Source organism: Physeter macrocephalus, chromosome 2 (assembly GCF_002837175.3).
Source record: "Physeter macrocephalus isolate SW-GA chromosome 2, ASM283717v5, whole genome shotgun sequence".
Classification (NCBI taxonomy): Eukaryota; Metazoa; Chordata; class Mammalia; order Artiodactyla; family Physeteridae; genus Physeter; species Physeter macrocephalus.
The window spans coordinates 95088080-95113257 of NC_041215.1; the positions used below are offsets into that span (position 1 = coordinate 95088080).

Here is a 25178-nt window from a genome sequence, read left to right on the forward strand (position 1 = left end):
AGGGTGACTTTTAGAAAAATATCAGAATTTAAGCAGTGAAAGCATAAAGTCTTTGCATGTACAAGGCAGTTTGTCTTTTAATTAAGAAATAAAATGAGATTTTAAGTAGAACAAAAATCATTTTTGTAGACTTTTTTTAGAAAAAAATTTGTAAACTATAACCACAACTTAAAGTGATTTTCAGCTGGCATAGAAAACAAAATTATTTTAGATGAATGTTAGAAGAATTATTATCGCTTTGAATATTGTTTTGGCTTGACATTTGGCATTAAAAATTCTCATTTCATTTTTGTAGCACTCTATCCAGAAATACTTTGCTTAAGCAGAAGAATGCATATACGTATGTCTCTTTCTCATTTACTCCCTTTTTCTTGTCTATCTGGACAACACGTCATATTTAAGACTCAAGCATCTTTAAGACTTTAAGACTCAAGCATAAGCTTAAGTCTTTTTTGATATGTTTTCCCCCAAGTGACCTTTCTTTTCCATTTTTATCCCTGTATAATATACACTTCTGTCACAGTAACTTCAACACTTTATTGTACTTATATATATACTGGTCTATCCCTCACAGTATACTTTGGGATTCTTCAAGGCAGAGATAATGTCTCATTCATTTTTATATCCTCAGAATCTAATGTACCCAATAAATGCTTGAAAAATAAATGCATTTCAAAAGTTAAAAAATGATTTCCTAGCTAAAATTTATAGCTATTTATCCGTTAGAAGAAAGAGAAACTCTCCTTGAAAAAATGTTCAGTTGAATGCAGTATTTCACGTTAGAAACATTAGATCTTCCCCCCCAGACTTTAACACAAAAAATATTATATATTTATTGAAAAGGTATTCAGTCATTACAGAAGGATGCGAAGTAATTGAATCTGTAAACATTCAGATTCTTTTCTTGACATATACAAATGTGGGATCATATTTTGTACACTCTTCCTCCAAATTCTTTTTTTTTAAACTTAACAATATACTCAAAGTACAGTATACTATTAGATATATTTTTTTAAGTGATTACATATAGAGCTACCTTATTCATTTATGGGTTATATTATATTTCACAATATGAATGTGCTGTTATTTATCTTAACCATTCACTTTTTGATGTCACTTAAGTTGTTTCCATTTTTAAAATTTTATATATGGTAGGACGTGAACATTACACATATATATCTTTACAGACTTGTGCATGTTTTCCTATAGAATAGAGTCCCAACATGTAAAATTATGGGATCAAAGAATAAGTAGATTTAATATTTTAGTAGATACTGCTAAATTGCCTTCTAAAAAAGCTGCAATTTACATTTTCACTATTGTTGTATGCAAGTGTCCATTTTTCCACTCTCTTGCATTTATCATTTTTAATCTCTGTCAGTCTAAGAAATGAAAAAATTATCACTGTTCAAATTAACTTTCCTTAGTGAGGATGAGTATCTCTTCTTATGTTTAACAGACATCCAATTTTATATTCATATCCTTTGTTTTAATTTGGAGTTGTTTGGTTGTTTTGTCTAACCTTTAAAATATTGGTAAGAACTTTTTATATTTTAAGGATATTAATCTTTTGTCTTATGTTGTAAACATTTTCCCAGATTATCATTTGTCCTTTGACCTTTCAGACTGGTTGCTGTGTGGAAGTTTAATTTTATATAGTAATATTCATTGATCTTGTCCTGTGTGATTTCATTTGTCTAATTCTCTATTCCTTCACCAGTATAGAGTTACTTTAATTACTGTAGCTAAATAATGTATTTTAATATATGGAAAGGCAAGTGCCCCTTCTATAGTACTGTTCTGCAGCCTCTGTTTTTTTAGGTAATCTTACACATTTCTCCTTCCAAATTAAATTTTTAATGCATTTGTCAAATTTCCCCCAAATTTCTGTTGGTGTTTTGATTAGAAATGCCTTAAAGGTATAGATTAATTTGGAAAAAAATGATATATTTACAATAATGAAAACTCCCGTACAGTAATATAGTATATGTGTTTACTTAGATCTCTTATATTCCTCAGTAATTTCTTAGTTCTTTAGTCATAGGTTTTGTACATTTCTTGTTAGGTCAAATACTGTGTATTATATATGTTTATTAAATGTCTGTATCATAAACATACATTTATTTTGCTTATATATACAAGTATGTAAGATATAAAGGTGTATAATCGTAAATGAAATTTTTTCCTGCTTTTTAAAATTACTATCACTGGCCGATTTTTGCATATTAATCTTGTCTTCAGCAATTTCACCATCTGATATTTTAAAATAAATTATTTTAGATATGAATGGATACTGGTGCTTAATATCAGAGAAGTGGTTAGCAAAGTTAGTCACAGGGGATTCTGTGATTTGATCTATTTTGGGCATGTCCATTTGTAATTGTTATATATTGTTGCCATACAATAGTGGACTCACAAGAACTTGTGAGTAGATCTAGAAAATACAGGTAGCATTATAATTCGGATACACTTTGACACTTTCATTACCTACGCACCAATAGAGAAATCTACTACAAGGTCGTCAGTAATAGGAAACAAAGGGCAAAACATGTTGGCAGTTTTAGGTTCATTCTATAATCCAGTTTTCATATAATTTTTAAAACAGAGCAGATGAAACACAGTCAAGGGCCTGTCTTTTTATTAAAGCAAAAGTATGTTAAAGAGATGACTTTAATAAAGCCTATCAACCTCACTTAAAAAATCCTAACCTACTTTAAAAAAATCCAAAGTGAATTATTTCACACTTCGCTTTTGCTAAGGGGCTCTTTGCTTCTTTGGATAAATAGGCACAGGTGGTATTTAAGTAATGAGACCATTGTGGGTTTCCCAAAATAAGGGAACAGTCAAAATGAATGCCAGCGGCTGAGATGTGGGGTTGGGGGTTTTGGAAAGTGTGGCTTGTGAAGCTTAACTTAGACCACTTATTATTTGTAACTCAAGTATATGAGTCTGGTCTAATAATATAGTTTAGGATAGAAGTTTATGAATCAGGGCACTTCAAACTAGTAACTATTCAAGAGTTTGGTGGAAATCACAAAATCCTGAGGGAATTAAAGAAGGTACTGTCAAGTCTACCTTTTACGTACACTTGTGATAATTTCATATTTTTTCATTTGACTAGTTACAATGAGAGAAAGATTTTTGAGTATTTCTAAATTCCTAAGATTAAAGAATGTTACTAATTTGTCCTCAATTTCTAAATAATGAAATATGTGACTTATTCTTAATTCACTTTTGGTAGTATTTCTGAGAGTTTTCTTCATATAAACACTGAGCACTCTCTTTCAAGACATATAAGTAGGTCACAAGCAGATGAAAATCGGGAAGTTACCTATACCTGAAAAAATTTTTTCAACTCACAAGCATATAAAATTCTTTTTCTTATATGCATTTTTATACTTGTTTCTAAGTATACATTGTAAATATATTGTATAATTCTTTACATTTTACAGTAAAGAATTGTAGAATGAATCATTGTTATACACACTGTTTTTAAGCTAGAGAATCGGTGATGGTCTTAGGACATGGCTAGGTATGGCCTGGTCATAGGAGTCAGACCATGAAGATGGTGTGAGGGGCTGAGGCCTAGAACCACACTAGTTATTGGTGTGGGACAGGTGCTAAGGGACAAAGCCAGAAGCAGTACTAGAAGGAAGTCCAGGCAGGCAGAGTTCCATCTGTCCAAAGGTGTGTTGGCAGAGTATATGGTAAACTAGGTAAGCAGTATGCATCAAATCTTAAAGCAATGAATGGATAAAGAGAGAGAAACTGAAAGTTGAGAATAGCAAGGCCGTGGAGAATGTAGGGGCTTGTAATATTCAGAAATAAAAGCACATAGACAAGTCGGCATTATATCAATAGAATATTTGTCAGCAGATAGCAACTTCCAGCTGAAGAGCTCTGGAACTCAAAGATAGGAAGGGGAAGAAGAGGAGAATGTGGAGTTAGTGGGTAAGTTGTAGACCTAGTGGAAATGCTACAGGAACTGGAGTGCTAAGCGGGTTACTAACATAAGGACCTAGGCCCATAGAATACATGGTGATGCCAAGTTTAGGTCAGTTACCACTGTAGTGTTGAGAAGGCAAGGCTGAGTGTTTCAGAGAAGCCCAACAGTCTTAGTTCTGAGAGAGGGGGAATGCCAAATCCGGGAACCTCTTAGACCTGAACATATTACTAGTGAGTTATGGTGCTGAATTCCGAACTCTCAGCTTGAGTGGATCAATTTCAACATCTAATACTTGAAAAGAAATGTTGGACATTTCCTTTTGATCATTTAAAAAAGTGGATTATAGGACTATTAGGGTAGTCTTTCTTCTTGAGTCACTTGATAAGTCACATTTTTCTGAGAATTTGTCCATTTCATCTAAGTTTTCAAACATATAGGCATAAAGTCGTTTATGGTTCTTAAGACCTAATATTGTTTGTACATTTGTCTCTTTTTCCCTGATCAGTCTTGCCAGAGGTTTGTCAACTATATTAATCTTTTCAGGGATCTGCAAACTAGAGCCTGTGAGCAAAATCTAGCCCACTTCCTGATTTTGCACATAAACTTTTATTGGAATACAGCCATGCCTATTTGTTTATGTATTATCTGTGGCTACTTTTCAGCTATGATGTAGCATTCGGTAGTTGTAACACAGACTGGCCTATAAAGCCTAAAATATTTACTATCTGACCTTTTACAGAAAAGCTTTCCAACTTCTTTTTGAGGAAGCACTTTTGGCTTAATTGATATTTTTAGTTGTGCTGTGTTTGTGTTTACATCTACTTTCTTACAGTTTATTTTATTGTTCTAACTTATATTTCGTCCTGAGTTCATTAATGTTCAGCTGTTCTTCTTTTCTCATGTAAGGAGTGAAGGCCATAAATTCTCACTATGTATTGAATTAGCATTATTCCCAAAGTTTTGATATGTGGTTATTTTATTATTTTTAAATTCTGATTATTTCTCTTTTTATTTATGATTTCTTTTCTGATCCATGAGTTATTAAGAAGTTTTTTCATTTCCTACTATGAGGGGGTTTTTCCTTTATTCTTTTTCCCAGTGATTTCTAACTGAATTACATTGTGGTCAGAGAACATGGTTTGTATGATGCCAGCCCTTTAAAATTTGTTGAGATATGAGTTATGGCCCAGTATGTGGTCAGTGTTTTTAATGTGCTTCTGCAGTTGTTGGTAGAGTGTTCTGTATATGTCTGTTTTAACAAACTTATTAACTCTGTTTTTCAAACCTATAGACTTTTTTTTTTTTTTTTGGTTTTCTTGCTCTATCAGTAGCTAAGAGTTGTGTGTTAAAATCACCTACTCTGATTGTGGAGTTGTCTATTTCTCTATGTATTATGCAGCAACCTTATTAATCTTTAATAATGCATTTTGTTTTAAAAAACTTTTTTGTTTGATATTAATATAAATACATATGCTTTCTTCTTGTTAGTAATTTCTTGTTACTTCTTTTTTCCATCCTTTTACTTTTAGTCTTTCTGAATCCATGTTTAGATACATCTCTTGTAACTACCAATAATTGGATTTTTAAAAAATTCTCTCTTACATTCCTTGTCTTTTAACTGCAACATTTGGTCCATTTACATTTATTATAATGACTGATGTTTTGAATTTATTTCCTTTGTTTTATTTTGTATTTCTTCCCTTCCTCCTCTGTATATCTCAGATTTACCATCTGGAATTAGTGTCCTTTAGCCTGAAGTGCATTATGCAGAATTTTCTTAATGAAGGCCTACTGATAGCAAACTCTGTCCTTCCTTACCCCATTGGAAAATATCTTTATTTTGCCCTCATTCTTAATTGCTACTTATTCTGGGTATCAAATTCTATATTATCAGTTATTTTCTGTTAGTAATTGAAGATATCATTTCCTTGGCCTTCAGCTTTCATTGTTGTTTAGAAGCCAGTGGTTATCTGACTGTTGTCTGCTTTTGAAATCTTCTGTTTTACTGTGCCCCAATTTCTTCTCTCCTTCTGACTTCTCAATTTTTCTTAGTCATTTTTACTATATTACTCTTTAGTTATATTTTCAACTCCTTTTATTTCTTTAAATGAAGTCTTTGAGGGTCTATTTCTGCTGTCTGTTGTTTCTGCTGGTTTTTACTTTTGGTTCCTTGTTTCTTTGGATGTTTTATGATTTCTGTCTATGAACTCATATTTCTTGGAACTGTGGAAATGTTTTGAGGCCTAGGAAGAAAATGGATTCTCCTAGAGGCTGTTATTGCTTCTACCAGGCACTTGTACTCTGCACTTAACAACTCTGGGACCCTATGAAAATTAATTCTCAGGCTGTTTAGTGTGAATTAGGGCTGAAAATCCATGTGAAGAGCTGATTTGGGGTTATGAAATCTCAGGAGAGTATCTTCTGTTCTCTCCCATTTAGTAACAAGGTTGAAGACAGGTAATTCTCCTTGCATTCTCCTGTGGGGTATGGGTATATTTCTAATTCTGTCTTGCATCAGGCTGTAGTACTTTCGCATTGTTTTTCGTAGACTCCTCAGCCTCACGTTTGATGGATACTCGGCTTTTCCTGTTATTCTCTTCCCACACTCACCAGCCCAATGAGGGTGTAAAGATTGAAGTTCATCCGGTTTAGCAACTGTCCTCAACTTACTCCTTTGACATACTGTCTTCATTCATTTTGGCCTGAATCGTTCTTACTGTCTTGCTGGCTTATTGATGCATTTAAGATATTTTTTCCTTCTATTTTAGCCAACATTTTTCCTGTGAGAAATGTGAGAGGGGCCGGTCACCATACCTAGCCCTCCCTGTGCTAGAAATGAAAGTCTTGATTGCCTTTAGACCCTCCCTATCACACAGCATTCATGTAGTATTTTTATGCTAACACTTACTTGAAACTTAATTGAAAGTCAGTCATTTGATTGTTAAAGATTATAACTACCAGTAGAGAAAGTTTTAAAATCTAGTTAAAAATAATAGAAAGCTAACTTTAAGAAAACTTTTACATGAAGATATGAATGGAATTTTGGTATTTTTAGCCATGAAAGGAGGAAGTGGAGGAAGTAAGTAAACCAATGAGGGAGAATATCTTATTTTATACTTTTAACAAAATTAGAAACTTAGAACTTTTAAAAAACTAGCTTGGTGCTGCAGTGAATGACTACTGGTTTTGGAGTATTTGTATCATTTTTCTATTTAAAATATATCATAATAGTTATTGGTTTAATTATTAGCAACTGGGAGCATGAAATTGAGAAGATACAGAAAATACATTTTTGAGGGGAAAGCTTGATGAATCAGCTTCATGTTACAACTTGGGGTGAGCTATAGTTATTTCTCCAGCCTCAGTTTTTCTACCAGAAGGCTCCCTGAGGGCCTGGAGAGTTCAGTATAGTTTTTCCGTCTGTTGGAGCCTGAATTCAATAACAAAGATTGTGTTATGTTTTTTTTTCTTGGTTTCTGGTAGGATGATGGAAGGAATACTAGAATTTTGTTTTATTTTCTGCGGTTGTGAATGAGCTGGTACCTCTGAATGTTGTCAGTTAAAATATCTTACTGACAATCAGAATTTCTCCATACTAATTTATGAGTACAAAAAAGAAACAGCTACATAAAAAGCAACTTGAGAAGGATCTTTCAAGGTCATTGTAGCTACTGCTAAGCTGAAATTGAAGTTAATTTATTTAGGAAATTATTCTTTGAAGTATATTTTACTTTTAACTCCTGTAACATTGTGCCTGTCAAAAGCACTTAGGGAAGAAATTGATCTACTGAGGATTCTTTAGGAGGAGGGGAGAAAGCTGAAAAGAAATTCCTCCTATTATGTTTTTATATTCAGTTATGGGTTTAAAATAAGAAGCCTGGGCTTATTGTAACCTTGTTGCCAGTCGCCACATTACAAGCATATTGGTGATATTGCAGGTTTGGTTCCAAACCACAACAATAAAGTGAGACACAAATTTTTTTTGGTTTCCCAGTGCATATAAAAGTTATATTTACACTATACTGTAGTGTATTGTGTGCGGCAGCATTATGTCTAAAAAAATGTACATACCTTAATTAAAAAATACTTTATTGCTAAAAAATGCTAACCATCATCTGATAACACAGGGTCGCGACAGACCTTCAGTTTGTAAAAAATTAGTATCTGCAAAGTGCAATAAAGAGAAGCACAATAAAATGAGGTATGCCTGTATTTGAGAATAAGCCAGTGTAACCTACAGTTGGAAATCTGGGGAGGAGGATATTAGATACCTATATCATACCATATACTGTATACCATAACACATTCTAGATGGAGTAAATATGCGGAAAAAATTAAAACCATTAGACTAAATTATAGGAGAACATTTATATGTATTAGGGTGAGAAGGGATCTTCTGTGCATAGCACTCAAGACAAAACTATAGGGCTAATGACAAACTATGAAAAAATAAAAAAACAAAACCACTACATATGATAAAGAGTTAATGCTCTTAATACATAACGAATTCCTCAAGTCCCTAAGAAACACAATAGTGCAATAGAAGAAACAGGCAGCTACCATGAGCAAGCAGATTTTAAAATAAGTCAAAAACATAAAAATTTCAGTGTTATAGCCAAAGAAATGCAAATTATAACCAAATGTCATTGAAAATCCATCAGACTGGTAAAGCTTTTAGATAACAGCCAGTTGGTCAAGATTCTGGAAAATGAACTCTTCATATAGTTGTTGGTAGATTTGAAACAATTTTTTTGGAGAGTAATTTGATGAAATATGTAAATCTCTTAAAATTTAGTATATTCTGTGACCAAGAAGTCTCTTTGCACTAATTTATTCCAAGTAAATAACTGAGTATGTGTGTAAAGATGCAAATTTAAGAATGCTCTTTGCAGCTTTCTTTGTAGTACATGAAAAATGAGGGTAATGTCCAGAGTGAGGTTGATTTAAATAATGTATTGCTATTTTCTACAATGTAATATTATATGTCTAGGTAGTAAAAATTACATTGTAAAGGATATTTAAATTCATTCATCAGTCAATCAGTGTTTATTAAGCTTACTAATAACCATGCCAGTTACTGATGTAAACAAGCCAAGTCTCTGCCTTAATATATGAAAAAGTAAAAAATGCAGCATACGTAAGTGAAGGAAAGGAAGTTACACATCTACATTCACATGTATATATGTACACAGAGAAATATTGGAATAATATGCATTAAAATATTAATAGTCATTCTGGATGGAAGAACTGCATGCTGCATTCATTTTCTTTTGCTTCTCTGTATTTTCAAAAATTTTAAATAGGAAAAACTGTGAATAAAGTGGGATACCTGGGTAGGGAGAAAGGTAAATGCCTGATTCCTTGTCAAAGGAAAACGAGAACTAACACTAACAACAACTTTGTGCCAGCTGTCTTCTCACTTACTTCTTGTTACAGTCCTTAGAGGTAGTGATTTATCCCATTTTGCCTCTGAGAAAATTGAGGCTCTGAGAAGTTTTTACATGTCCAAAATCACACAGCTGGTAAGTGATGGAGCAAGACTCATCCTAGGTCTCTCTGCCATCAAATCCCATCAGTTTGCCATCAATCATGCCTGGAATGAGTATGTTTCTTGCTTTTTAAAAAAGTCTGATATACCTCTTGGCAGTTCCTTACATCTATTTAAGTTGACAAAATTATGTGAAAAACATTTTGTAGTCTACTAAGCAAATTATAGATTCTCAGTTTAGGATAACCTTTGATATTTTAAATTTTAGTACAGGTGTTTGGTCAACTAGCAACTCTATATTGGCAATATTTAACACTTAGATGAAAGAGTAGAATTAGATGAATCTTAGAGATTTAGTGACTCCAAGACCTTGATTTTCCATTATAATCCTCATTTGTGATAATGCTATCTTTTACTAAGTGATTTTATAAATACTTAACTAAAATCGTTTTTTATTTCTTCCTAAAAATTTTCACATCAGTTCACATTAAAAAAAATCTGTAAGACCATGTATACTCACTTGTAGTTAGGAAATATTATCAGCATATCATATAAACATATCCCTTGGTTTCTCATAAGCAAAATAAGATGCAGAACATTTTTAAACTTTTTATTTTGCTTATTTTCTATAAACTCTCCTACTTAAACAAAAATAAATAAAGCATATAAATAAATAAAACCAAGATGACTATTTTGATTAGTTCGAGTTCTGAGAGATGCAGATAACTTGATTTTCTTCTGAAATTAGGCAGTAGGACTAATTAGGAGTAAAGGCTATCCTGATTTTCATAAATTATGATTTCATTATATAATGATGTGACTTCTTATATTCTTTTTTTTTTTTTTTTTTTTTTTTTGCGGTACGCGGGCCTCTCACTGCTGTGGCCCTTCCCGCTGCGGAGCACAGGCTCCGGACGCGCAGGCCCAGCGGCCATGGCTCACGGGCCCAGCCGCTCTGCGGCATGCGGGATCCTCCCAGACCAGGGCACGAACCCGCGTGCCCTGCATCGGCAGGCGGACTCTCAATCACCACGCCACCAGGGAAGCCCAACTTCTTGTATTCTTAAGTGAAACATTTTCTGTATTGATGAAACAAAAATGTTTATAATTTTTAAAACTTTGTTTTGAACATGCAGCTCACTGTTAATGAAGCGGCTGCTCAGCTTTGTGTGAAGGATAATGCTCTACTGACAAGACGAGATGAACTTTTTGCCCTGGCTCGGCAGATTTCTCGAGAAGTCACCTATAAATATACTTACAGAACCACCAAGTAAGTGTTTAACTAATTGGCAGTATTTTTGCATTGTTTGTTAGAAGTAGAGCTTGAAACACCATCCGTTGATAGAATATAAGCATATCTGAAAAAGTTGAAGTGTGATTATAGTTCTATAAGATTAAACAGTGAAGTGACTTTTCAAAACATTATTGCTGACGTGGTTTTCATTGATTTGTTTAATCCTCTTTTATTGTCTTTTGAAAGATAGTTCCCTAGGACTATAGCATTGGTTTGGTGTGGTTCTCTCTCACACTAAAGAATGTTTGGTAACATTCTTCTCTCACACAGATGCTTTCTTTGGTTTTGAGTGTGATGATGGGATTTAGTTAGTCATCATTTATAGACCTATTTGTATACCCTACCAACTACATGAACTTGTTGAACTGTCTGCGGAAGCAACGTGTTTCCTTTTGCAAGGTGTCTGCAATCTAATGAGATTAGCTGAATAGGTAAAAAGACTCCATTGCCCAGTATTTAAAGGAAAATTGGAAAATACTAGGTTACTAGCAAGGGCAATATGGAACATGTGTTTGAAATAAAAAACCCCATGTTGAAAAGTAGCAGTGATTTTAAAATTTAATGTAAACATACCTTATTATTCTTCATCTTATCCTCACTTGAAGCCTAAGCATTGTCTATAGATAGCAGACCATTTTGATTTTGTTCACTTGTTCCACATGGACCCTGATTTCCAGTGCACCATCGGTTGTGCTTGCCACTGCTTCTCTGAGGAGATGCATTAGTGTGACTGAGTATGTGTTAAAAAAAAAAAAACACATCCTGAGCACCCTTTCCAGCTCTAATAAATCACATTTTCTGGGGATGGAGCCTTAGAGTCCAAACTTTCACAAGCATCTCCTATGATTCTTGTGTATATTCAAGTTTGAAAATCACCGATACAGGCACTTGCTGTCATCACCATTATTTTTCCCAGCTCATAGCAGCTTTGTTGTCTGTCCTATCTCAAGAGCCCATATACTTACAAACTGGGAACAAGTAAAATTATGCAAAATAAATGAACAGGATAAGAATATACAGCAATATTATAGGATTATTTACAAGATTCTTTTTGAGTTGAGTGATCAAGAGCTGATTTTTGTGACTTTGTTTTCTTCACTGTATTATACAATATTTTCTTTCTGACTGCTTTACTTAAATAATTTTCTTTAATCAAAGCTGTACGGGTCCATGATTTATGAAGTCACATAGTACACAAGGCTTAGCATGAAACTCAGCAGTTTCCCTGCTCCATCCCCCTTATTTCTGAATACTACAACCCAGAGGCGACTGCTTTCAACAACTTTTAGTTATTTTTTATAGTATTTATTTACATTTATATATTTTTAAAGTTAAATCATTTAAAAATACACAAGATGGGCTCCCCCAGTGGCACAGTGGTTGGGAATCCACCTGCCGATGCAGGGGACACGGGTTCGTGCCCCGGTCCGGGAAGATCCCACATGCCGCGGAGTGGCTGGGCCCGTGAGCCATGGCCGCTGAGCCTGCGCGTCCGGAGCCTGTGCTCCGCAATGGGAGAGGCCACAACAGTGAGAGTCCCGCGTACCGCAAAAACAAAACAAAACACAAGACTTTTACATTATTTATAAGCCAAAACTATGTATAAAGCTAATGCAAAAAAGTTGCACTCTCATTTCTGTCTCTTTTTACTCTGTTCCTCTTCTCATTGTAGGTAGTTTTTATTAATTTCTTTTTCATCCTTCTAGTGTTTATGTACATGTAAATAAATATACATATGTTTTCTCACTTATACCTTTTTTTGAAAAAACAATAAGTAGCATGTGTCTACATTATTCTGTATTTTGCTTTTAGTTTAACATGTCTTGGAGATCTTGCTATATTAGTACATATACATCTTCCTCATTATTTTATACAGCTGCATGATACTGCCTTGTGTGGATATACCATGATTCATTTAACTAGTCCCCTGTTGATGGATACTTGAGTTGTTTCTAGTCTTTTGCCATTATAAGTAATACCACAGTAAATAACATCATACATACCATATTTTGTTGATTCTGAGGTGTATTTTTCCACATTTTAACATCTTTCAAGTTGAGGTATAACTTAAAATTTATGACTTGCCATCGTTCAATTGGCAGTTATATTTCATGTATATGTAGGTGCTTCTGTGGGAGAGATTCCCAGCAGAGGGATCCCTAGGTCAAGGGAAAATGCATTTATAGTTCTGATAGACAAAATGCATTTTAATCTCATGTAGCCTTAAGCATTCGTCTTAAATGGCCATTTTTTTTCATTTTTTCCTAAATTATACTGATCCATGAAGGGTGTCATGGAATACAGTCCTCCTTGATTTTTTTCCTTTTTCATTCTGTGGTACTCATTAATACTTGTTGAGTACTTTCTGTGTGAGGCATTCTTAGGTAGTGTGCAATAATTTTCAAATGTGTAATATAACTAACTGTGTCTGCCTATTTCCCCAGTGTTAATTTAGAAATGATAAAAAGTCTCTTTTTCACTATTTTAATGTTCATTATGAAGTCTTATTTCTGGTGGCAGGGCTCCAGGGTTATATGTTTTGGTGGAAGCTTATAGATTGAGGTGCCTTTAGAAAAAATTTGTTACCTTCTCAAGTTTTTCTCTCTCCCCCATTCCCCTCAGATCAAAATGTGGAGAAAGAGATGAATTATCCCCGAAGAGAATTAAAGTGGAGGTATGATTATGTATTATATTTTCTTATGCTAACAATGTTTGCTTACTAGTTCAAACTAAAAAAAAAGAATGGTCTCATCAACTAGTGAGAAAATGTGAATTGTAGAATCTTAAAAATTATATAGAATTTGGTTGCTTTGAAGTATCTATAGTAATTTGAACTAAGATACTCAGAAAGTTCTTAGAAGGAAACAACAATGATGAGCTTGATGTCCAGTCAGTTTATCAAAGGTTGATTTGTAAATAGATGTTTCTTACAGATTTAAAACTCTTTACTGGTTAAACTATTCCTTTTATAATTTTATTTACATCATTAGTCATCTTATCAAATAGACTGAGAGGAGCTAAGGTTTAATTTCTTATACTAAATATCTGAGAGAAGTGACAATTTAGTAGCTGCAAGTTATGGGGACTTTTAACTGTAATTAAAAGCCTCTTTTAGGGGATCATGGTTGAGGCGGTCCTTCTGATTTTAGACCTGCGAGTCGTAAGGTGAGTTGAGCAAGAAAAATGTGTTTTTCTTAGGGCTCTCAGAACTGGTTTCAGAATGACTGCTCCTTAGTTTGGATTGAATACTTTTTTAAAGGCCAGTCTGCAGCAGAGCAGAAATTTTAAGTCAGGAAACTCCTTCCTTTTTTTCTTGAGCAGGGGATGGAGGTCCGTACTCTTAGCCGTTCATTATTTAATTTCAAGTTAAAGAAAACAAGCTATGTTTAACTACACTAAATTTCCATCATCAAATTATTCTTACCAGTAATTTGTTAGTAGCATCTGTTTGTATGTAATAATCTTTCATTTATACCAAAGCCAGAGTTAATCTTTTAAAAACATAAATCCCTTTTCTTGCTTCAGTCTTTCCAGTGACTTCCTACTGTGCCTAGAATAAAATCTACGCTTTTTCCTGAGGCATCTAAGACCCTGCATGATCTGACTCTGGCTTGCATCTCTAACCTCATCTGATACCACACTTCCCCATTCTTACTGTGTCCCAGCTCCAGTGACCGACTTTCTGTTCCTGGAACACGTCAAACTCATTTGTGCCTCAGCCCTCTCTGTTTGTTCCTCCTCTGTAGATCTTTCTGTAGATCTTCACATGGCTTCAGCTCATAGCAGAGAGTTTCGTCTGACTTCCCTGCTTCCCTTTCTAAAGAGGCACTGTTACCCCAACATCACATTAAGGCTCTTTGTCCTGGCTTGTTTTGTTTTCATAGCACTTACCAGTTTCTGAAACTATTATATATTTATTTTTAATTTATTGGTCTGCCCCATTAGATGACAATAGAGCTCTTATCTGTCTATCCACTACTTTTACTTAGTTTATAATAGTGCCTTGCACTTAGTAGAACTTAATAAAATCTGTTAGATGAAATGATGAATGGCCATGGGTAAACATCTTTGACTTGTGAAAGCTTTAGCCCCAAGCAGTGGTTCTTAAAGAAGAGAAAAATGTTGTCCAAAACGAGCACCTTTTTCAAAAATTGTGCTTATATTTGTAATCTATCTCACTGTTAGCTCTGGAATAATGTTTAAGATGGGTTAGCCTCAGATACCACTCAAAAAATTTATTGAAATGATCTAAGGCCATTGAAAGAGCTAACTAGTGAAATAGTTTTCTCCTGTTGCATCTCAAGATAATGAGTAAGAGAGTATCCTTGTGGATTTAGCTGTTAGTGACCACTGAAAGGGAAATTGGATAAACAAAGAAACTGCTAAAAGGCATGTGCCATTGGAGGATTTAGAGGAAAGAAGGTACAAAACCTACCCAATGGCCAGGAAAGGTAGGCAGCTACTAGGTTAGAAATTACGTCCGCCTCTCTTTCTCACCATTGGCTCTCCATGTCATCATGACTCAAGCTGTTCTCACATTTAAGCCCTGGTTTGTCTAGCTTCAGAGGTCACTAGTTAACATTGAAGTTTGAAATCATGAATCTCATGGACTCTTGGAGCTATAGTGTTTTCTTGTTAGGCTGTGTTGATAAGTCTTTCTGACCCTCTCAATGGCCCTGATCTGAAATGTAAACAGATTGTTTCTTGTATCCAGTTACAGTGTTGTGAGTTTCTTTTTAGGATCTCACAATGTTAGGTTATAGCATTAGATGTGACCCTTCTAGTCCTTTATATTCCACTAGAGATAATTGAATTATAGTTCTATATGATTAGTTTGTTACTTTACTAGACATTACAAAGCCATTTGAACAGTTGCAGATTTAGAATTAAGATAATCAATGTTTCCTTTTTCTGTGAATAACAATTCTAACCCTTCCTAAATAGACAAGTGACTAATCAATGCCAGGTGTCTGTAAATGTTCTTATAGACACTAAACTTGATTTTGTTTCCCAGAAATGAATAGCGACTTTAGCTTTGAATTTAGGACAGTAGTTTACTTTTGTTGGTTTGTTTTAATTTTGTCTTGTTTTTGCTTAGTTTTTAAAAAAGTTTGTTTTGCAGAGCATCAATATCTGCAAAATGTGTGTTATACATGTGTGTATACCTACACATGTATATACTGTAATGTGTAATCCTTTGCAAAATACACAATATTGGCATAAATGCTGTCTAAATTCTCTTGTGGTATACTCTAAGTCAAATTCGAGATACTGGAGCTGTTCATTTGGTTGTGGAAGCTGATACTGAGGTAGTTAGTATTGGTCGTATAGGGTTACTACTCCCCTAAGAAGATTTTTCACCAAGCGTTAGTGCTTTATTTATGTCTACCTTCTCTGTGTCTACTGAGGAGGAGGAGAATTTCTGGCATGAGGAGAGATTAGAGGAGGCTTTATTGAGGAGATACCATCTGAGCTGGGTTTTAAAAGAAGGGTAGGATTTCAGAAGGTAGGGATGTCGGGTGGAGGGTGGAGGGGAGTTGCAAAGAAAGACTAGCATGGGCAAAGACACAGAGGTAAGAAAATACTCTGTGTGCTTAGAGAACAATGAGACCAGTTTGTCCAGAATATGTGGCTGACACAAAGGACAGTCATAAGTAAAACTACAAAGATTTTAGAATTCTTTGAACATACTGTTTGTCTTATTTGATTATTTGTTTTGTGATTCTTAGCTTATTAACTCTATTAAGAAAAAGTAATATAAAAATAAACTTAAGCTTAGCCCATTGTAAAGCAGTATAAGATTCCTAACACTAGGCTCAAATTAATGAGTCTTTTTTTCTCTTCCTTTTCATCTTTATTTTTCCAAAATCCTTGACAGCAACCAATGAGCATACATGCCAAGTTGCTAAGTTTTTTCAGTCTTAAAAAGATCATTTTTAAGATCAGAGAACAAAAAGAAATGTAATGTCCAGTAGATGAAATAGAAATAACTCAAAATAGATGCGTAAAGGAAAGAGAAACATTTTCTTGTATGCCGTTTTCAGTGCATGAGTATGCACTAAAAAAATTAGTGCTTTGTTCAAGCTCAGTAGTTGTTTACTTATTGCTAAATGATGTATTTTCCTGATGTTTGTGAAGGGTTGGGTGGAATGAAATTTTTAAATCCTTGTCTTATTTTTCTCCTCTTATTATATAGTAGGTTGTTCCTGCCCTAAGGATAGTTAACTATTTATTTGATTGTCGTTGTTGTCGTTGTTTAATATCGGTATATATGTTGTGAAGTACTCAGGATAATCTCTTGTCCTTGAATAGTGCTCCTTCGTACAGGGCAGGGCATGTAAGACATTTAAAAACATAGAGATTTTGAACTTTATAGTTCCTAGAATATATGAGATAGTCACAGAGGAGAAAACCTGCTAACTTTGGGAGGCCTTATTAGGGTAGCCTGTCATTTGGAATGCAGCCTCTAAGGAAAGCCTCTTTAGCCCTATATGTCAGTAAGTGAGGTTTGGGACTATCCTACCGAGGCTAGATGAATAGCTTGTCCACCTGGAATACAACCTTCTGTGTGAATCTGCTTTCAGCTAAACTGCAAATGGATTACGCTTATTTTCTTTTTGATCAGAGGCCTCAATTCCAGCTCTGGGTCAGTTGTAGAAATAACTGTTTTTATTGAATCCGTTGTATGCCTGTCCCTGCTAGGCATTTGAAATTATCACAGACCTTGTCTACTCTATATGGAGGCTTTGATTTCCATTTACAGCCAAGGAGAGACTCAGAAAGGGCTTGGTAACCTGCCCAACTTTCCACATTGCAGTGGCAGAGCCAGGGCTTCAAATCTAGGTCTGACTTCTAAACTTCAAAGGAATACCACTCTCCTGGGTACTAATGAGCATTCACAAAGCATCTTAGGTGTGAAAAACGCTATCCGGATTATACCTTTCCTCCTGCTAGTATGGTAAGAAGGGCAAAGTGTGCACAGGATTGGTAGTCTTTGAAGAAGGGGGAAAGAATCACAGTTATTTTCTAATGCAAGGAAGTTTAACAATTACACATTTTGAGTAGAAAATTTAACAATATAAGTGACAAAATGTATTTAAATATAAGATATCACCATTTGACATACTTATTTTTTACAATGAAGGAAAACAATGTGTTGGGAAGATAAACAGTAAATCAAGAAAAATTAGTTTGATTTATTTATACTCTACCTGTGACAGAACATATTTAAGATGGCTTGACTACTAGTTAAAGGAGATGAAAAATCAAGAGCCAAAGTCCCTGGCTCTCTTGTCTTCCTCTGTTTTTTAAAAATTAGTTATAAGTGGATTCAGTTGATATCTTTTCTTTTTCATCAAGAACATCTCCTATGAACAAACCCTGTCATTGCCTCCAGTATAATAAGTATTAGAAGAGAGGAAGGATGTGTAAAACAACCAGTCTCAGCCCTGGCGATGGTAGCTGACTAAATGGATGGTTACTGTTCATTTCTCATCTGTCAGTTTTCTTCATTCACTGAAATTGCTGGAGACTAGGCAAAGAGATGAGAGGTGACAGCATTCTTCATCCTGTGTGGGCTGGGAGTGCAAAGCAATCAGAGATAACTGGATGAAAGAAATGAAGTTTGTTAATAGAGACCAGAAAGTCAGAGAATCGGGGCCTGAAAAAGAAAGACTTAGAGGAAACATCTGCTAGCAGTTCCAGTGGGTTGGGGGTGGCAGAGTGAGGAAGGGGGAGGGAAGAGGGTCAGAATACCCACCTACGCTGTTACTAAGCTTGTTGAAAAGAAAGCTGGTCTAATTTGATGTAGACTCTTCCCCTCTGGATCAGAAAAACAGAAGCATTACAATCTGCTATTCATATAGAAAGTGTGAGTAGAGAAAGGGAAAATGCACGTGTGAGGCCGAGAACATCTGTTGGAACAAGTTGTTTTAAAGATAGCTAAGCAGTGGTTTTAAAGCAACTTGCTAGTGTTTGGTGGAAAGGATGAGGAGGAATGGGGGTGGAGACCAATGTGATGAGAGTAATTAGGTCATGAACAGCATCCCACCCTATATCTTTTATTTTCTCAGTGCTTAGACTCAGAGTCTCGTAAGGGAACACTGATTAATGGCAGCAGCCAAGAATATGACAAGAAGATAAATTGCTTATAGCATGGTACAGCTGGTTCCTGGGAAAAAAGCTTCAGAGACATATAAAAAGAGTCCTGTAGCAAACATAATGTGAAAGAGACCATTTTCTTGGGAATGTTCTCACTTTTATTTCTAAGTCATATATTTTGGGGTACAAACCTACTTTATATGTCATGAAGTGATAGCTACTCAGTCCAGTAGTCTCCCATCCACGATGAACTGTCAAAGATTGAGAGAAGATCGGAATGAGTAATGTACCCAGTTGCAGAGAGACCACTGATCTATGTTATTTATTGTTATTTATTTCTTATTGCATGCTTATATTTCTCTTTATTAATGATGGAGCAGTGTCCATTTTCTAAAAACTTTCGCATGTAGAGCTTGAAGTTCCCCCTTCCGGCTTTTCAATATTCTCATGGTTAATAATCCTAATAATGGTGCCACCATATATTTGTATAGCAGTGTATACTTTTTCAAGCTTTATTATTTGCATTACTTTATTTAATCCCCACAAATCTCCATTGGGCAGTTAAGCTATGTTTTAATCTCCATTTAAAAACTGGGAACACTGGAAATAATGAGGTTAATTTTCTTGCCTGAGATTACACTTCTGGTTCCTAACATGAGAAGATTAGATCACTCCTTTCTCCTTCTGCAAGCTCCATCAAAGATAGTATTGAGATATTGGAACTCCTGGAGGTTCTAGCCTGGGCTCACTCCACTCAGGGCCTGATGGGCTGGAACTCTCCAATCTGGTTCTCCAGCCCTGACCTTACCCCAGGTTCCAGAGTCAGTGCATCTGCCTACCAGAGGTCTCACCAGCAGCAGATCAGACTCAATATGTCCCCAACGAAATTCATCAACTTTCTGCTCTCTCCTCAAACCTCCTGGTCTTGAGTTTCTGATTCTAGTGAGTGTTATCACCAAACTCCCAATTGCCAAAGCCATATCTCAGGAATTCATGTATTTCTCTGTTGCATCTGCCATTGTGTGGGACTAGGCCACTAGTCTCTGTCTTCACTACAGCCCTCTAACCACCATCCTGGACCCCCCTCCCCCAGTACATTATCCCCATCTCATTCTGATTGGGTTTTCTAATGCAGATCTGATTAGTCTTTTCCCTAGACCTTCAAGGACTCTGTTTGCATTTAGGATAAAATCTACAACTCTCAACATGACTTACAAGGCCTCATAGAATTTGGCCCTGGGTTTCCAGCTTCTCAGACTACTCCCTCTTAGTGTATTCCCTGTGCTACCTATATTACTGTATTAGGTATTTTCCAGTTTCTCAAGGGTATCTTGTTCTTTTTGCCTCTAGGCCTTTATATAAAGCTGCTCTCTTTCCCTAGAGATCTCTTTTCTTTCAAGTCTCAGCCAAGACATCATGCCCTCTGGGAAGCCTTCCCTGACACAGTGACTCCCCTGTGCTCTGGATCTCTTTGTCCATTTCCCTTTCTACACTGTATTTGTCAGGAGGGCAGGAGTCATTGTATCCCCATCACTGAGTTCAGAGGATAGAACCTGTTAGGCAAACAAGATTGAGTGAATAAACAAGTGTTTCTAGATTTCCATTGTTTTTTCACTAAAATAGTTCCCCACCAATATAGTCAATATTCTCTTGGTGGTTTTAGTGTTAAATGCCTAGCTCATTCTCTAAGATATCTATACTATGTAAATATTTCTAAAATTTATCTTATTCCCCCTGTATCACAGAGATATAGTAATATCACTTACAGCATGCTTTTGTTTTACTCTGATTAAATCTGGTGGCTTTTTGGGTTAACTTAATAAGTATCAGTAACAAACATTTATTGGGTTAATTTCTGCATGCCACGCATTGTGCTGAGTGTTTTTCAAGAATTTTTTCCTTCTTTAAAATTGTTCTGAAGTTAGCTGGGTACTGTGGTTATCCCCATTTTTAAAAATTTTCTTAAAGAATTTTTTTTATTTATTTAAAAAATTATTTTTTATACAGATTTTAAAGGTTGCTTTCCATTTAGAGTTATTATAAAATATTGGCTATATCCCCGTGTTTTACAATACATCCTTGAGTCTGTCTTATACCCGAGAGTTTGTACCTTTACTCCTCACCCCTGTATTATGCCCCCACCAACTGGTAACCACTAGTTTGTTCTCTGTATCTATGAATCTGCTTCTTTTTTGTTATATTCACTAGTTTGTTATATTTTCTTAGATTCCCCATATAAGTGATACACAGTATTTGTCTTTCTCTGTCTGACTTACTTAGCATAATGCTCTCCACATCCATCCATGTTGCTGCAAATGGCAAAATTTCATTCTTTTATGGCTAAGTAATAGTCCATTGTATATAATATACCACATCTTCTTTATCCATTCATCTGTTGGTAGACACTTAGGTTGCTTCTATATCTTGGCAGTTGTAAATTGCTGCTATGAACATTGGGTGCATGTATCTTTTCGAATTCGTGTTTTTGTTTCTTTCGAATATATAAGCAGGAGTGGAAGTGCTAGGTCATATGGTAGTTCTATACTACAAAGCTACGCTAATCAAAACAGTATGGTATTGGCACAAAAATAGACACACAGATCAATGGAATAGGACAGAGAGCCCAGAAATAAACCCACACAGTTATGGCCAATTAATCTATGAGAAAGGAGGCAAGACTATACAGTGGAGAAAAGACAGTCTCTTCAGTAAGTGGTGCTGGGTAAACTGGACAACTACATGTAAAAGAATGAAATCAGAACATTCTCTAACACCATATACAACAATAAGTTCAAAATGGATTAAAGACCTAAATGTAAGACCAGATACTATAAAACTCCTAGAAGAAAACACAGGCAGAACACTCCTTGACATAAATCACAGCAATATTTTTTTGGATCTGTCTTCTAAAGTAAAGGATATAAAAGAAATGCCTCTATTTACTGTTGTGAGTCTCATAAAGGTGGCAACTCAAGGATTTTGTGATTTTAGCATAGGCTTTGAAGCTAATCTCTGCAGCTGTAAAATGAGGGAAACCCAGGGTTGTTTGAGGATTAAATGAGACAATATAAGTAAATTACAGAACATAGTCAGGAACTGGTTCATTGTAGGCACCTGAAAAATGATAGCTGCTCTTATTGATGTTGTTTTCTAAATCTACTAGCTTACCTCACTGACCTTTAGAACTTAAATTAAAGGAGAGTTTGTTAAAGGTAAAGCTGGATTTTTAGGCCTAAGTAAATTCTTAGGAGAAAAATGGAATGACTAAGAAAAGTGCACTTTTCATTTAGATTTCAAGTATATACACTTGTATAAAATTCACTCTAGCTCAGTTAATGATTATATTCTATACATTCCTCTAAGCCCAGGGTCCTTGGTCTTGTAGGGGCCTAGAAAGGTACCTATTTTTAATAATTTAAAAAGGCTGATTGTATAACCCACCATGGAGCTACATAAGACTATTTCAAGATGTTAAATTTATTTGCTCTTGATTCTAATTATTTTATTTCATGTCTTTGAATTTTAAAAAATGGGAAATTAATTATTACCTAGGAAATGAATTTTGGTAGATGAAGTATTTGAAAACATGAGATTTGCAGTGGAGAAATAATTTTTTGAAAAGACCCCAATGGGGAAAATCTTTGAACCAGTGTTTCATATTTCAAATAAGGTACATATTTTGTTATTATTACAACTTTTTCTGCTCTGTTATCATATAACTTCAGTTTTTCATTATTCACCCTTTGCTACAAATATACAGCTTTATCAAACAAGGAGAGAAATGTGTTGGCGGTTAAAGTCAATGTCTTTGAGGGTTCCTTGAGTAGTTTTCAGTAAAGTTAGTAAAACCATGCTATCATGATGTTTATAGTTATAAATTTCATGTGGAGCACTAAACAGGCCAAAAAAAATTTGATAAAATTAGTAAACGGATTTGCATATGTGTGTGTGTGTGTGTGTGGTATAAAATGGAAATAATTTAAGTTGAAGTGTTGTGCAGGAGTACAGTGCCCCAAGTACATTCTACTTAATATAAGAATATACTTAGAATATACTTATGTTTAATATAAGAATATACTATTTAATATAAGAATACATATAAATAAGAATATATAAGAATACATACTGATACTCAGCAGTTATTGTATGCTAAAGGCAATATCTCATTTACTTTATCTCACAACAACCCTAATAGATAGGTTCTCTTATCCTTATTATTCATATGAAGGAACCAAAGTTCAGAAAGGTTAAGTTATTCATCCAGTGTCATGTAACTAGTAAGTGGTGGTGGAATTGGAACACAAGTGCAGGTCTTTCTAATTCCAAAGCCCTATCGCCTGTCCTTTGAACTGGTAAAGGAGAAATCACAAGTCAGCATGGAAGAATTCTGCAGAAATTCAGGCTGGGAATTTACGTTGGATTTTTACCACATTACATATAACAAAATAAATTCCAGATGGGATAGAGAGTTAAATTTAAAAAACAAAAGAAGCAATAAAATAAAGCTTTAGAAAACTAGAGGGTAGATTTGAGTACTTCTCAAATCTCTAAAGGAGAATGTCTTTTTGAATTGTATAGTAATAGAAGAAATCACAAAGTAAAATATAAGTGTATACAACTATAGTATACAAAATTAAAAAATTTTTTGATTATCAAAACAAAAGTATAAATTGGCAACAATTAAGAAAACAGGGGCTTCCCTGGTGGCGCAGTGGTTGTGCGTCCGCCTGCCGATGCAGGGGAACCGGGTTCGCGCCCCGGTCTGGGAGGATCCCACATGCCGCGGAGCGGCTGGGCCCGTGAGCCATGGCCGCTGAGCCTGCGCGTCCGGAGCCTGTGCTCCGCAACAGGAGAGGCCGCAGCAGAGGGAGGCCCGCATACCACAAAAAAAAAAAAAAAGAAAAGAAAACAACACCCAGTACTGGCAAGGAAAACTGTCATATATTGCTTATGATACAATAAAGCAATAAAGTCCCTTGAGTAACGTATGTAAAGAACATAAAAATGTTCATCCCTTTGCACTAATTCTACTTCTGGGAGCCTATTGTATTAGATCATCTAAACTATGGAAAATGCTGTCTCCATGAAAATATTTTTGCAGTGTTTTTCATAAAACCAAAAATAAGGCAAATAATCTAAATGTCCAACATGAAGATAGTGATTAAATTGTCAAACCACCAGATGAAATGTTATATAATCATTATTATCAATGATCATAAAATCTGTGTTCCAGTGTAAAACACTGTGGATGTATAAACTTTTTAATCTTTTTCATTTATGTTTTTATTGAGGTTACAACTGTAGAAATAAGGTAATTGTACCTTGAGAGACTGAAATGAAGTATTGTACATTAAAATCTTAATCATGATTATTCAGGTAATAGGATTAAGGTGGATTTCTTTACTTCATTTTCTGAGTTTTTGATAATATGGTTATTTTAAAGTAAAAAGGACATATTCTTTGACCCACAGGATGGGTTTCCAGATTTCCAGGACTCCGTGCAGACACTCTTCCAGCAGGCTAAAGCTAAGAGTGAGGAACTCGCTGCTCTTAGTCCACAGGTAACGTCAGCCACCAGTTACTCTTTCATAACAGCATCTGTAGGTTAAAAAATAAATGGCTGCTTCGACTAGCTTCAGTTTTAAATTCAGTTTCATCCAAAGACTGAATTTATTTCTGGTTGTTTTTACAATGTCATCTGATCCACAGCTGTATCAGTGAGATAGCAGTATCAACTAGGTTTAGTTTGCTTTGTGAGCAGAACCCGACATCTGCTACTTATTTATTCTTTGAAGTTTTGTAGGAATTAGTGCAGATTCTCTACTTAAAGAAGCAACTTGATACCAGGAAAACAGCCATGTTGATTATGTGTGTAATACAACTCTGAGATAAAATAGTTCTAGTTCTCAATAATAATAGTCAACATTGTAGCTATTGTTGAATCATTTCAATTCATGTATAATGAAAAATTAATTAATATGTAGCTTCAGGTGCTTTTGCTGCTAAGTTATTTGATCGTGTACACAGAAATTAACATTTTAAAAAGTCATTTTTGCCTTTTAGAAAGTACTGTAAGTTTTATTCCTGTTGATCTTCTCACTAGTGACTGCTTTTGGTCAGATTTAGTAGTGCCAAATTTTGTGTTTTCATGTTAAGAGGAGAAAAATACATTTCCCCCTCAGAAATCTTATTGAAATTTTATTAATTAATTAGTAACAAATTTAAATGAATTGAAGTTATGGTTCCTTTTGATCTCATTTATTTATTTATTTTTAACATCTTTATTGGAGTATAATTGCTTTACAATGGTGTGTTAGTTTCTGCTTTATAACAAAGTGAATCAGCTATAC

The 25178-nt window shown here is 34.8% G+C and overlaps 1 protein-coding gene across 3 annotated transcripts in view; it reads left to right on the forward strand.

The window, feature by feature from the left end:
- NAB1 (NGFI-A binding protein 1) overlaps positions 1-25178 on the forward strand; it is a 42569-nt gene that overhangs the window by 9819 nt on the left and 7572 nt on the right. For all 3 annotated transcript variants that reach the window (XM_024115622.3, XM_024115621.3, XM_028480219.2), the window contains 3 exons: positions 10571-10704; positions 13351-13402; positions 24300-24389. In XM_024115622.3, the coding sequence (XP_023971390.1) occupies positions 10571-10704; positions 13351-13402; positions 24300-24389 (276 nt within the window). The remainder of the gene's footprint in view (positions 1-10570; positions 10705-13350; positions 13403-24299; positions 24390-25178) is intronic.